Here is a 14,440-nt window from a genome sequence, read left to right as displayed (position 1 = left end):
ATTGGAGGCTGCTGTCTTTTCACTTCCCACATAAAATTATTTGAAGAGACAGGCCAGAACTTTAAACAGGCGATCCCAGGAAAAGTTGTAATTTGGATGTCTGTTGTTGTGGCATTAGGGTGTTTGCTTAAAGGACTTTTTTCCCCCAACTCTCTCCCCAGACATACTTCAACGACAATATCCTTACCCTGATCCGGACCCTGGTGACCGGAGGAGCCACACCAGAGCTCGAGGCTCTGATTGCTGAGGAGAATGCACTTCGAGGGGGCTACAGCACCCCCCAGACGCTGGCCAATAGGGACCGCTGCCGCGTGGCCCAGTTAGCACTGCTAGATGGGCCCTTTGCGGACTTGGGGGTGAGTTCATGGCGTAGAGGTCCTCTGAGCCCACTGATCGGGAATAACTTGGGCTGGGTGAACTGGGTGCCGGACAGTGAGGAGCTGGGTACCTGCCTTTTCTGTCTTCTATGGTAAATAACTACGAGGGGATGTTTATGGTTACTGGGTAGCAGGCACTGTGCTTTACATACAGTCATTCATTTTTATTCCCATGGCAATCCTTTGACATTGGTTCTATTATCAGACATTCTAAGGAAATTGAGGCTCAGAGAGAGAGACTGAGGATTGGCCCGATCAGGAATTTGCACCAGGAACCCTGTGCCCTGTGAGCTTGTGCGCTTACTCACTCCCCTAGGTATCTTCTGTCGTGAGCTGGGAGGCATCAGGTGGTTCCAGCATGCAGCCAAGGCTGGGATCCCCCTTTCCACAGGGTGTTGGCATACTGCAGGGCTACTTCACCCCAAAGGCACATTCATAGCCCATGAGGAGCTTTTAAAAACCACTGATGGCCATGTCCAGTTCCCAGGATTCGGAGTGTTTGTATCTGGGTATGACTCAGGCCTTGGAAATTTTTGAAACACCAACATGCATCTAGAGCCACCGGCCAGACAAATAGCATCTCATGTGGATCCTTTAATGGCTCTAATTCTGGACCAGGGTCACTCTCCCCCATGCCCTCCCTGCCACAGAGGGGATGACCAGTGCTTCCCCTTGGGCCCCATGCACCAGCTGGGTTCACGTACTCTGGCCAAAGTCTGCAGTCTTGACCCTTATTCGCAGCCCGACTCCACCTCCAGGGATTTGCTCAGGGGGTGGAGCCACAAGTCTTGGGGACAGATACATTTATTGCACGAACAACAGTATCTCCCAGGGAGAGGGTCACTTTCTCTGTTTCTTCTGAAACCCTGATGCCAACTTGTACCATATTTTGGTGTGGTAATGGGCAAGGACCTTTGTTAGACTGGGCTCTATCATTGACTTTGAAGGGATAAAGATTTTATTTTATTTTATTTATTTATTTATTTATTTTTTGTTAAAGATTTTATTTATTTATTTGAGAGAGAGAGAATGAGAGACAGAGAGCATGAGAGGGGGGAGGGTCAGAGGGAGAAGCAGACTCCCTGCCGAGCAGGGAGCCCGATGCGGGACTCGATCCAGGAACTCCAGGATCATGACCTGAGCCGAAGGCAGTCGCTTAAGCAACTGAGCCACCCAGGCGCCCTGAAGGGATAAAGATTTTAAATAATGGTAAGATTTGGCCCCGTTTATGTTCTGTCATACGGTGCCCATGTGGAAATTCCAATGGCAGGAAGGACAAAGGCAGCCACTTTATTCCCAGAGAAGTCATCCTTCAGGGCCCTTCCTGTTCTAACGCCCACCTGAAGCCACTTGGCTGCATGAAGCCAGCATTTCCAAGTGAGTGGGTTTGCTTTCACATTCCACATCAGGCCCCAGACCTTGGAAGGTGACCGTGAACTGATTAGGACTGTGAATCCCACTTATTCAGCCCACAGCTCTCCGCCTTCTGGGGAAACACATTCTCTTCCACCAGTGCCATCTCGGAGGTCTGTAAATTGTGCTTTTCACACAGTCCTTTCCCTGAAAGAGTCTGTCACCATAGTACCTGGTGGGGTCTTTTCTCCTGGTAGTGATTTTAATTATCACTCGAGCAGTTTTGACAACACGGTCAGATCACAGTGATTACAGCTGAGCTGGGGCTAAACATAATCACCATTTCGAAGAGCTGGTTTCTTCTCAGCCAAGCATGCATCTGAGACCTTCAAGCTTTACACCTTCACTTCAAATGAGGGAGAGGCACACTCTCTTTAGGGCTCTCATTGCTACAGATGGAAAACTGGAGAGAACTAGAGGAGAACCCCATCATTAGCTGATCTCTCAAAATGACCAGTATTGGATGTAAGCTGTTAATCACAATGACGTCTTTAGCCTCAGTCCCTTGGGACGGACCCTCCAACTCAGGAGACACCAAAACAAGCTTTCGTGAAAAGGCTCTGTTCCCCCTGGACCTCTACTTTCAGACAAATAAAAATGTTTCTCTCTGTTTTTTTCTTGTCTCCCAGGATGGTGGTTGTTATGGTGATCTGTTCTGCAAAGCTCTGAAAACGTATAATATGCTTTGTTTTGGAATTTACCGGCTGAGAGATGCTCACCTCAGCACCCCCAGCCAATGCACGAAGAGGTGAGTATATTTCCACTCTGCTCTCCCAACCCAAAGGCAGAGACAGAAATACCCTCTCTTGTCCCCCACTGTGAAGGCAAAGGTCTATGTACATGCTCTCAGTATGCAAATGACTCTGCCCACATTATATCCAACACTGAGTTTGGAGGTTATGGGAGCGCATCTGACCACCCCCAGCGCATCTGACCACCCCCAGCGCATCTGACTCCATAGATCTGGAGTGGAGTTGCTTAGGAATTTGCATTTTAAGTTCCCAGGTGATACTGGTATGTCTGGCTTGAGGACCCACTTTGAGGTATACTACTATAGAGGAAATGGTGATTTTTTTTTTTTTTTTTTATCCTGCGATGTGTGTCTGGGATGGTCAGAACATTCTAGAATGAAAGATGCAGTGCACTCCATGAACCTCCTGAATGCATTTGGGCTACTCAGGATCAGAACTGAACTTGATATTGAATTGAAAGGGGCACGTAGACCGTAGGAAGCACAGTTTGGTTCTCCCATCATAGGCATTAATTCAGCATCTCTGCCAGGGCTTGTGGCGGGCCTCCTGCCCTGAGCTAAAGAGAGGAAGATTTAGTTCAGCTTGGAAGAGAATGTTGAAGGCCTTGGACCAGCTAGAAGCCCATCCTCCAGATGCTCTTCAAGACCTGAGGATCCTCTTGGTTCAGAGGGGGGGTGAACTATGCAGCCAGTTATCCTCATTCCATGACCCCTTTGCTTTCCCATGCAGGTATGTCATCACCAACCCCCCGTACGAGTTTGAGCTCGTGCCGACAGACCTGATCTTCTGCTTGATGCAGTTTGACCACAACGCCGGCCAGTCCCGGGCCAGCCTCTCCCATTCCTCCCACTCGTCCCAGTCCTCCAGCAAGAAGAGCTCCTCCGTGCACTCCATCCCATCCACAGCAAACCGACAGAACCGACCGAAGTCCCGGGAGTCCCGAGACAAACAGAAGTACGTGCAGGAAGAGCGCCTCTGATATGTGTACCCACTGCCACCGTGTGTGAAACTGTATCTGCCACTCATTTTCCCAGTGGGTGTTTCCAACAGTAACTTCCCCCCTTTTCCCCTGTAGTCCCCCCCTTTTTTTACACATATTTGCATATGTATGATAGTGTGCATGTGGTTGTCATTTTTATTTCACCACCATAAAACCCTTGAGCACAACAGCAAATAAGCAGAAGGACCAAAAGTTATTTATGATTCTAGGGGAAAAATAACCCAAAGGCATGCTCCAGACATAAATAGCTCACTGCAGGAAGGAGTTCGCAGAGTAGGGGAGAGCCATTGTGATCCATGTCAGCTATGCAAGGCAAGTTTAGTTAAGGTAGAAGAAAAGTTTGTTCTGATTTATCAGGATTATCAGGGTGCTTCGGGTTTTGATTTTGTTGTTGTTTTCCTTCCTTCCTTCCTTTCTTTTTTTTTTTTAATACACACGCAATAATATATACATACACATTTATTTGAAACGAGCAACCAAAAAGCAACAAAAACATATCGATTGTTTCCACTCTCTGGGCTAAAGTCTCACGAAGCATTTAAAAGGCTTTCCCCATTTGTGTAGATGATTATTAAGCACCTGCTTTTATAAGAGAACATCTGAGATTTTTTTACTCACCAGGGCCTTTTTGTCCCAGAGCTCGCTTCCTCTGGGAGTTCGTGTGAACATTTCTACCCTTACTATGGAGGAAAGAACAGTATCCCATTCGTGGATGTATCAAATTCTAGTCGTTTAAGTGAACAGAGGTTTGATTGCATATTAAATTGTTATTCTGTCTCCTTATGCCATATGACTAGCTATTTTTTTTTCTTTCACTTTTGACATTTTGGATGAAAAGCCATATGTATCATAAATATCAGATGTAAGTCATTAAAAACTGCCTTCCTGGGACGTTTACATCTTTTAAAAGGTGAATTACTTACCTTATGTACAGAATAAATAATGCTCAGGAAAGAGCGAGTATTTTTCCATGCATTCTCAGGGGACCTTTTTACTCCCCTTTGTTTGATTAGCTAGGGCCCCAATGCCAGGGAGGAGCAAGGGCTGGGGCCGTGGTAGAGCGTGAGGAAGGTAAACCCAGCAGCAGATCATGTTTTTCTAGGAGCCGACCTGCTAAATAAATCAAAAGGTAGGGGGGATCGAGCCACAGTTGACTCAACGAAGACAAAAGCTAGCTACCACCTCGGACTGTTGGCACAGCGGCGTGGTGCCGGCTGTCCCGAAGCAGAGAGCTGGTGGGAAGGTTCCTCCTCCCCAGTTCCTTGAACATGGCCAATTCACTTAGGCAGACGAACGACAACAACAGCTAGCTGCTCCTTGTCGTCAGGAGGTGGGGGAGAAGCGTGCAACAGTGAGCCAAACACATTTTGGTATAATTATTTTTTTTCTTTTGTTTTCCTTCTTTCCTTCCTTTTTTTAACAGTTAGAAGCATGAGAGGAAAGGTAGAAAAATCCCTTTTTTTCAATATACGGTCGTCAGATGTTTTATGCATGCAAATCAGGCTTTAGGCAGGGCAGTAGTCCTTACAAATCGGCAACCTCCACGGGAACCAAATTCTTGTTCGTGTGGACTAGCCCGGGGCTGGTGTATACCGATTTGAAATGCCTACTTTAAAAAAATTCCATCAAGCAGAATAGGGGTGGAGGGGAGGAGAAAAATGCCACAGCTATACCATCTCTATAAAGGTGTTTTTATGGTGAATGCTTTGAGTTTAGATTTCGGACCCCCTCTCCCCCCAAGCATGGTAGTTTTGGAGATTTGCTTGCTGTGTGAATTGACAAGCACTTTTACTGACAAAATGGTGAGGCTGAGTCTGAACCTCTGCCCCCATACCAAAGACAGGGCAGTGCAGTATTCAGACCAGGAATGGGGTGGGGCAAAATTGTATACATGTATATTAAAAAGCCCTATGAGTGGAAAAATTTTTTTCAAATTATTTTTGTCCCTATATATATCAATTTCTATATTATGTATAACTATCTTTTTATATAGAACTATATATATATATCTGTATATATACACACACATATATACGCATATATATGTGTGTGTATATATATACACACACATATACCCCAGTTTGGGATCATGAAGAGCTTTTCATGCATTCTTTGCAAAGGAGGTTATAAAGTTGTGCCCATAGAACATTTATAACGATAAGAATGTGCCAGTTAAAGTGCTCAACAGGAAATATGACAGTTTAAAAGCATTGTAAAACTCACATAGCTTACTTCTCTCTCTAAAGTGCAACAAGGATGAATAGAATGGGCCAAGGTATGACAATTAATGGTTCTGCATGACCTAGCCACTGCTGGGGGTTCTCTTCTATAACGTTGTCCTTGTGAAAACTTTTGTGAAATTAAAAAAAAAAAAAAGGAGTTACAAATTTTATTCTGTTATTGGTTTGTTTATTTTTATTTATATTGTTCTGTTTGTGGTTTTATTTAGTTTGTTTTGCTTTTTTTCTTTTTTCCTTTCTCCCCTTTCCCCTCCTCTTCCTTCCCTACTTCTCCTCCTTCCTCCACTTTCTAAATTGCTCAGCGCGATGACGCTATGCTGCTGCTATGCTGGATCCCCTAGAGTTTGTTTTGGTGTTCTTGGTTTGGGGGTTGGGTAATTTGGGGGGAACTTCTCTCCATCTGGCTTGCCTTTCAATCTGCACGTGGCCTCCCTGCCCACCTTGGTACCTTGCTCCAAGTCCAAAAGCATTTTCCCATCAAGAAACCCAGCTTTCTCCACTTCCCCCTCATCAGCACCACCCCAACCCAGTCTCCCCCCACCCCCCCCATCGGTCTGTCCACATCTCTGTGTTTATCTTGGCAAGACCTACTAAATCAAAGTACGATGCCAGGCGATAAACTTTGCTGGAAAACATTGGCAGCTATTCCATTTGGCAAACCTGCTTCTCGGTTCATATTTTATCCGCCTTTTAACTTAGACCAGGAGGCATATTAGTGACAAAAGCATTGGTCTCCTTGATGTTTGATCAGTAGGACCCCAAAGGAAAACTGCTCAGTTATGTGTATCAACTCACAGAGCACGCCGTTATCTGGGGCCTCACGACTCAGGCCCTGTGTTATCCACGTCTCTCCTGCCACCTGCCTTTCAGGCACTTGGTACAGCCCAACAAGAGATTGGGCAGCTAGAGAAAGAATTCCAAAAGGCGTTTTATATACAATCTGTTAGCAGCTCTGATGAGATGATGTTGTGACAAGAATGGAGTGGGTACAGACTGTGACATGAGCGGAAACTTTGGAATTTTCCCAGGACCTTGGGTGCACAACTGAGAGTTGACTGTAGCATTTGGCTAATGATACATTCAGTGATGAAAAGGTATCATTATGACCTCTGTTCTATTAGCTGAAACTACTATGTTATACTTTCCTCAATAGAACCAAGAGTCTCCTCCATTGTTTTCCATGTGACTCCAAACTTCCTCATTCCCCTTTCAGCTTCTCTTAGGAGGGAAGCACACAAGGTTCTCAGATTGTGTCTCTCCCCTTCCTGCTCCCCATAAAAAAAGAAAAGAAAAGAATAGGGATGAAATAGAAAGGGAGGAAGAAAGAAAGAAAAGGAGAAAAAGAAAGAGAAAGAAAGAAAGAAAGAAAGAGAAAGAAAGAAAGAAGAAAGAAAGAAAGAAAGAAAGAAAGAAAGAAAGAAAGAAAGAAAGAAAGAAAGAAAGAAAGAAGAAAGAAAGAAAGGAAAAGAGGTAAAGGGTAGAAAGTGAAAGAATTATTTGAAGACAAAGTATATACATTTAAAAAGAGCAACAGCTACAAACTCAATTATCTGTACCATTCTAGGAGAGAAGAATTTGTAAGCCATTCAGTCCAATTTGCTTTAGGCTGAGAAAGGGCTGAACCTTAAATAAGTGGGTAGACCAGGGGGTGTGGTGAAGCCTTCTCAGCCTCAACACTCACTTGAGATGATGGTAAAATCATCACCATCCCTAAGAGCTGCTACCCAGGGTCCTTCCTGAAGCCAGTTCAAATGGATAAAGAGAAAGCTGGACCCTTAGACATAAAATTCTGCCACAACTGGGAGAAGTTTCAAATTCAGTATGAATATTACAGGTTGTGACCCAGAACCTTAATATAAGTGCTCAGTAAATATTCTGAAATAAATCGATCTTAAATATTTTCAGACCTTTCATCATGTTATCAATTATCTTTACTCCCTTGGCTTATCTTTAAAAAAAATACAAGAAAGCCTCTGGGTGCTTCCCGATGCTGTGGTGCTGTTGGCACTTTCTCGAGCTTACAGCTGGGAGGGGGAATAATAGTCTTATATGTACAGTGAGACAGAGGCACCAACCGTGCCCCCGCCAGCATTGTCAAGATCTCAGATGACCAGTAAAACCTTTGGCTCTTCTTCAGCATGGGAAAAGCCTAAAGGTGTCTGCATCCCAACAGAGACAATTAAATCAACCTGCCAGGTTCCTATAGCAACAGGCTCCTGAAGGATAAAGAGGAGCGTATAGAGACTTCGGGGCCCGTGGAAGTCAAGACAGGGTAAAAATCCGTGTCCCAGTCAGCTTCTTCAGCCCATCCCTGCTTTGTCATAACCAGATGAAGAACAAGCTGTGGGCACCTGTCACTAAACTTGGTTGCCTGTCTCCCACCAGGAGATCGCACATCTCTTGCATCTATTGCATAGGGAGGTGAGGGGGATTATCCCCTGCAACCCAAAAGGGAAGAGTGAAGAGTCTGTCCTTGCACAAAGACCCCAGAAAAGGACCCCAGAAAAGGGCTGGAGCGGGCAGTTTGCTCTGCCCAGTAAATGGCAGCTTAGACTTTCAGTTAAAAGAGGCAAATAGAGTCATGGCGGACAATTGCAAAGAAGTGTCAGTTTTCATGAATGGAGGCTGCTTTAGTTCTGGTACGGATGGTTTTCATCTCTATGAAATAGCCACACTTTGCTCACAGAGAGGGAAGAGGGCAGTATGCATGGGTGGGGTCCCCTGGGGGCCTTGGGGTCTGCTGGGCAGAAGGCACGTGCCAGCCTGCCTGCTGGAACGGTGAGCTGTGAAACCATGCAGCGTTACCTTTGAAGGCTTCAGCTCCTGGTTAGGGCTTACTGTTCTTAGCTGTTGTCTCTAGCCACATGGAACCTTTTCCTTTCAAGCCCTTTCTCTCTAGACCTCAGTTTGTGGTACAGCAGGAAGAGGGCCAATTATTCCAGATACCTTTGCTGTATTATCGTCTCTCCTTTAATGCATTCTTCTCTGGGGAACAGTTATGTGAAAAGGCTAAATCCCACAGCACTGACAACTCACAGAGCCAGCAAAGAGGCTCAGTTTTCACAGTGCAGCCTGTTTCTCTGCTTGCAGGTACCTAGGCGGTGAGGTCAGCCCAGGTCTGGGGTTCTTATCTCCCACAGCCCACCCTGCCAGGCTCCTCATGGCTTGAGGAAGTCCTAGCTCTTATCCTGGACTCTTCTATCTCAGTAATGGAAGTAGTAATGGGAGACTCAGATGGCTTGTGGGTGGGGTAGGGCACCTATTGAGTACAAAGCCATTATTTTAAGGATACAGGTCCCACGACAGGGTAGCAACCCTGGACTCCTCAGAAAGAGCACTGGGTCACTCCTTCCTCTCCTCTCCTTCCAAATGAAGATAACCTGAGCAAATCTTCCTCTGTCGTCTCTACTGCCAAAATCCCCATTTTGCAGGCCAGCACCCAAATTTATGACTCTTAGATCTCCACCCCCAGTTAATCTGTGGCCACACTGAAAAGGACCACCCATCCTCACTGTAGCCCTTTAGTACTGAGAATACTCACATTAATGCTAACCTCATAGAACAAGCTAATACCTTAGTGCTTACTTAGTGCCAGACTCTTCTAAGCCCTTTACATATAGTAACTCACTCAATCCTCACACAAGCTCAGATGTACAGGCAGTTCGCATCTCTGTTCGAAGGAATCTGTAGGACAGATTTGTTCAAAGTCATCCAGCCAGAAAGTGGCAGAGTGGCATTTAAAACTGGACTATGAACTCTGCCCCTCTGCCGTCCTGGAGGCTGCCATTACTAACAGATGCCAGTGCTCACGTTTACTTACCATGCATCTGGACCTGTGGTGAGTGCTCACCTTTCATCCAGACAACAGTGTTAGGAAGATCTGATCACGACCCCATTTTACAGAAGAGAAACTGTACCTGAGCTCAATTACACAATGACTTGCTTGGAGCCCTGCAACTCCCTTGTGAGACCCCAGATCCCTTTGACCTTGCCCTCCTGCCCCACGCCATCTCCCTAGCCCATGCCTCCCTGCCAGTCCGTGGTGCAGAGCCCATGACCCGCCTGGTCTCCATAGGTGCCTTCTCCCATCGGCAGTGCGCCGGCTCTTTTAGAAGCATCTTTCTGCCGTCAATGTCCGGGTTTTGTCCCGTGCTACTAGCCCACTTGCCAGAGACTGTCACGCTTCCTGTTCCTGATCCCGGCAGGTCACACACCACCCTTGCAGGGATGACGTCATGCTTAGCAGCCTGGAGAGGCTTGTTAACAAATGGGGCTGTTTTACTCTGGCAGCTAGGAGGTCCTCCCTCACAGCCAGATCCATTGCCCTTCTCATCTTAGGGACAAAAACGAAGCTCCCGGAAATTTTTCTGGTCTGTGGGATGAAGCAGGGAGAGGAGGTAAACTCAGGGATTTGGGTTTATCCTGGACCACTTCAGCACTCATTTGAATCCCTTCCCTGAGTATTCTTTCTCATGGCCAATGTTGTAGCCTCCCATTGGCACAGTTTCTTCTTTGGAAGGAGAGATTCAATAAACCAAAGTGTCATTGTCATACTTCAAGCACTCTCTGTTGAAGCTAATGACTGACGATCATTAAAGTGTGTGTTCCTCTGATGCCCTTGGGGAGAATCTCTTCGTAAAATACCTTTGCCCCTGGATATTTTACTAGAATACTCAGAGCACTAGTATATTTCCATTTTCTCAACATTCTATCCAACCAAGTCTCCAACAACTTATATATTTATATCTTATAAGGCACCCAAATTAAAAAGCCTGTTTCTCAGGCATAATGAGAACCTCAACTCATCTCCAGGATGTGCTTGAACACAACTCCTTCTTGTGTGGAAGCTGAACGGCCAAAACACAGAGGCTACTCTGCATAGCTTTTCTTCAAGAAGTGTAGGTAGAAAGAGAGAAGGAAGCTTAAATGGGGAAATAATGCTCTTTTTTACCGACAGCAGAAGGAAATTGATATTCTCTCTGCCGAGAAAGGTCAAAATGCCAACTTTGAATTGAACTGTAAAGACTAAATTCTGAACAATTATTCTCTGCAGCAGTTGTAAAAATTTCAGCAAATTGCAGCTGTCTTAGGTCTTTTGCCCAAAAGACCTACTCGTTTCCATCAGCAGAGTTCAGTTTCCTTTCCAACCTGGCATGTCCAACCTAGCACTAAATCCCTTTGCACAATCAGTCCCCACAGCGGCACAGCCAAAACCAAGGGCAGCTCAGGCAAACAGCACAGACGCCCGGTTCCGCTCTTCTGAAAATCATCTTTACACACAAACCATTGGAAAAAGTCGTAGTTTGAAATTGTTTCAGCGGCCTGGCAATGCTTTTAAAACATGATAACCATCACACTCTACTCCTCTCTGAAAGGTTAGTTTAATCGTAGATCACAAAAAATTGGTTTCCACAAATGCATAATGGTTCATCTATGTCACACTTGAACTAAATGGTTTTTTAAATGGAGCTGAAATTATTTTGATGTGTACATAGTCCTGGATTTCTATACAACCTTTTTTAACCAGTCCATCAGGAATCTTGCCTCTAAAGCCTCATTAATAATTCAGATGTGCTGATGACTTTAAAAGATCTATGGAATTGAAGCTTAGGAAAAAAAAAAAAACTCTGCTTGACAAAAAGATAAATGAATGTAGAAAGAAGCTGTAGGAGTCTGGCAAGCTGTAGATCATCTCAGAACAGATTGTAACTTTATCATTCTGTCAGGGGGAATAATTTAAAGCACTTAATCAGTTAGCTTCACTGTGAGGATGTAGCATTATGAATTCCTATCGTCCAATCTGTTCAAATCAAAGTGAACTTAATTATAATAGGTGAGAGAGCCAGAGCAGGAGAAAGAGGAGTGGAGAACGATCCGAGAGACGGTAGTTTCCTGGGGGTAAACCGAGCTGCCGAACAAAGGGTAGTGAGCAAGCTCTCACCGAGGCACACCCCAGCTCCAGGGACAGTGTTTACACTGAGGGCTCAGACTTGACACAGCAAGAGAGAGGACACATCCAGGAGAAACAAGCAGAGCGGTTATGAGCTGATGGCAGATGCTGAATTTATAGATCATTAGCCTATCAGACAGACAGACGTACAGACGTAAAAACACGCACGTGCACCTACATATACTCTTCCATCAAGCCAGGTGAGCAATTTTGGTTAACGTATCAGTCCAGGACCACTGACAAGGCAGTTGTGACTTGTTCTGATAGGCAGAAATGAGCCCATTGTCTCTAGAGCCGTGGGTGTGCCTGAAAGCTTTCCCCCTTTTTCTTTTCTTTTCCTAAGGCACTAATATGATTCCCAAATTAGAATGTCCTATTTTCCCAATCTCTTCATGTCTGTACACATGGCTGGTTATCCAGAAAGTTTCAATCCTAGAAAAAGGCAGGGGCGAGGCCCGAGTCCTGTAAAATAGCACTGAAATGCTGAGAGGATGCTAGGCCATTTTCTCCCATTCCCCCCCTCCCCCCCCTTCCCCCCCCTTCCCCCCCCCCCCCCCCCCCGAACGCTCTGACTCAGCATTCTCTCAGCCATCTCTGTATTTAGGGTGGAAATGAAATGCCAAGACTTCGTCGAGCTCCCTTGTCAACAGCTCGGGTTATTATAGTCGGTTAAGATATTGCCACTAGGAATTCTTTTCATAACTTTATACCAACACAGAGTTTTCTTTCTTGAAATAAAAGCCATCTCAAAATCATCTTCAAACTTTGGTTGCTATTCTGATTTTTAGTCTCATTGCCCAGCAAAATCTGTGGGCTTACTTTAAGACCCTCAAAACTGGCGGCAAAAAAAGAAAAAAGAAAAAAAGAAGAGTGGCATATTGAGTCTAACTTTAAGTACGTCTGTTACAAACAAAGCCAAGTAGAGGTTGAGAGGAGGAGATGCTAGATCACTGACTCTGTGTCAAGGACAATGTCCCTCATGTTCCACTCAAATCAGTGAACGTACAAATCTTTCCTCAGGCACAATGTTCATGCCCAATATTTGATTCAGCATCTCCTTCCCACCAAAGCTTTCCAGGCCACTAAAGGAGTCCCAGAGAACATTGCTAGAGTTCCTCTGCCAACCCCTCCTTATTCTCAGAGGTCCACCCACAGTGCCTCCAAGTCCCAAGGGTGCATTGGTCATCACATGCCACAGGCTGCAGAGGTGTCCCACGTTCTGGGCTTCTCCCTACACTGCACTCTCTTAGCAACTACTCACCGTCAGCTTCTATTGATTACATTTTTGCATTTTTTCAATGAACTTTCCAAAGGCTTTACCCTAGGACTAATTAAACTTCTCATTTCTCCTTCTTGTTCTCTATCCGTTTTGCCCTTTAGCAGAAAAGAAATGGTTTACAGATGAACCGGATAATGCCTATCCCAGAAACATTCAAATCAAGCCCATGAGTACCCACATGGCTAACCAGATCAACCAATATAAATCCACAAGCAGCTTGATTCCACCAATCAGAGAAGTTGAAGATGAATGTTGACTCCCAGGAGACCAGAACTATTTTTTTAAAGCCTGACAAACTTCATAAATGGTGATGTGACTTTTCTTCCTCTTACATGCTGAATCACTGGTGGAAACGTTAGGATAAGTGAGAATTGCAAGAAAAATAAAGTAGACAGATCTTTCTCTTTGTCTGCCTTGAATATTGCTTCCATGTATTTTGGAAAAGAAAATGATTTCATTTATAAATGAACATACTAAAAAGTCATGTATAGCCTCTAGCATTTTAAATTATTTTTATTTATTAGAAAGAAAATATATTTTTTCTTTTTTTTTTTTCATTGTCAAATATCTTCCCTATATCTAAACAATGCAAAATCAACATGAGTAAGTGGCCAGACTCCTTAATACGTATTTCTCTTCTTTCTCTTTTTTCCTTTGAGGAGAATGATGGTCACCACCACAATTAATTGTAATGAAGGGCAGTGGATTACTAAAACAATTTAGAAATGATCCAATGATGTAAACATGTATTTTAGTAAGTTCATAAAAGAAGACAAAAGGGGGCAGGTGAATTTCCTGGATGGGTGTGTATCTTAGCTGCATTGACACCAGCTCTTAATAAATGGAAACTTATTTATTTTCTCAGTTGAAAGTCATATTTTTGTAGTTTTAGTTTTCATTCTGTATTGCTCATCCCTTTGTTCGTATATTTGAAGGGAAGACCTCCTTACAGCTTTTCTACAATTGCCAGATGAGGTTTATCCAGCCAACGAATGGTGCCAGGAGGGTTGTGAGCATGCCTGGGACGTAGAAGTTGAGGACAGATGCACACGAGATATTGCTCTGTTTGTTGTGCGAATGGTGGGGACTCCCTCATGCTGTTATGCTTCCCATTTCCTATGTCTAAACCACCCATGCAAGTACAGGAATTTCAACTCTGGAAGGGTCTGTTGGACCCTCCCCATGCCCCAAGTCTCAGAGCTTTTAGCCTGAAAGTTCGTAAACACCAGTGGATAGTTTCACTTCACAATAGGATATGATAACGCATTCGTTTTTTCACTGAGTTTTTGTCTAAAAGCCAGAAAAATTTCCACGACCAAGGAGACTACTTTTGCCCAGATTTTATTTGTTTTTTTCAGGCTTTCCTTAAGTTGCTGGGACAAAACACACAAACTTGCTGCAACAGCGTAAAACATAATAACGACAAAAG

At 44.5% G+C, this 14,440-nt stretch overlaps 1 protein-coding gene across 12 annotated transcripts in view; it reads left to right on the top strand.

Annotated features, from left to right (window-relative positions):
- The window catches only part of KCNMA1 (potassium calcium-activated channel subfamily M alpha 1), a 734,101-nt gene that overhangs the window by 713,466 nt on the left and 6,195 nt on the right, over positions 1-14,440 (top strand). For 6 of the 12 annotated variants that reach the window (XM_064594871.1, XM_045878185.3, XM_045878178.3 and 3 more), the window contains 3 exons: positions 162-356; positions 2,420-2,538; positions 3,272-3,969. In XM_064594871.1, the coding sequence (XP_064450941.1) occupies positions 162-356; positions 2,420-2,538; positions 3,272-3,521 (564 nt within the window). In that variant the 3' untranslated portion in view covers positions 3,522-3,969. Of the gene's footprint in view, positions 1-161; positions 357-2,419; positions 2,539-3,271; positions 3,970-5,788; positions 5,818-13,112; positions 13,871-14,440 lie in introns of those variants that run through there. The other 6 variants (XM_054508237.2, XM_054508236.2, XR_010412485.1 and 3 more) reach the window with 4 other exon arrangements.

Source organism: Mirounga angustirostris, unplaced genomic scaffold (assembly GCF_029215605.1).
Source record: "Mirounga angustirostris isolate CCGP_5_RB_7025 unplaced genomic scaffold, mMirAng1.0.hap1 SCAF_6, whole genome shotgun sequence".
Taxonomy (NCBI): domain Eukaryota; kingdom Metazoa; phylum Chordata; class Mammalia; order Carnivora; family Phocidae; genus Mirounga; species Mirounga angustirostris.
This window is presented reverse-complemented; position numbering and strand designations above follow the sequence as displayed.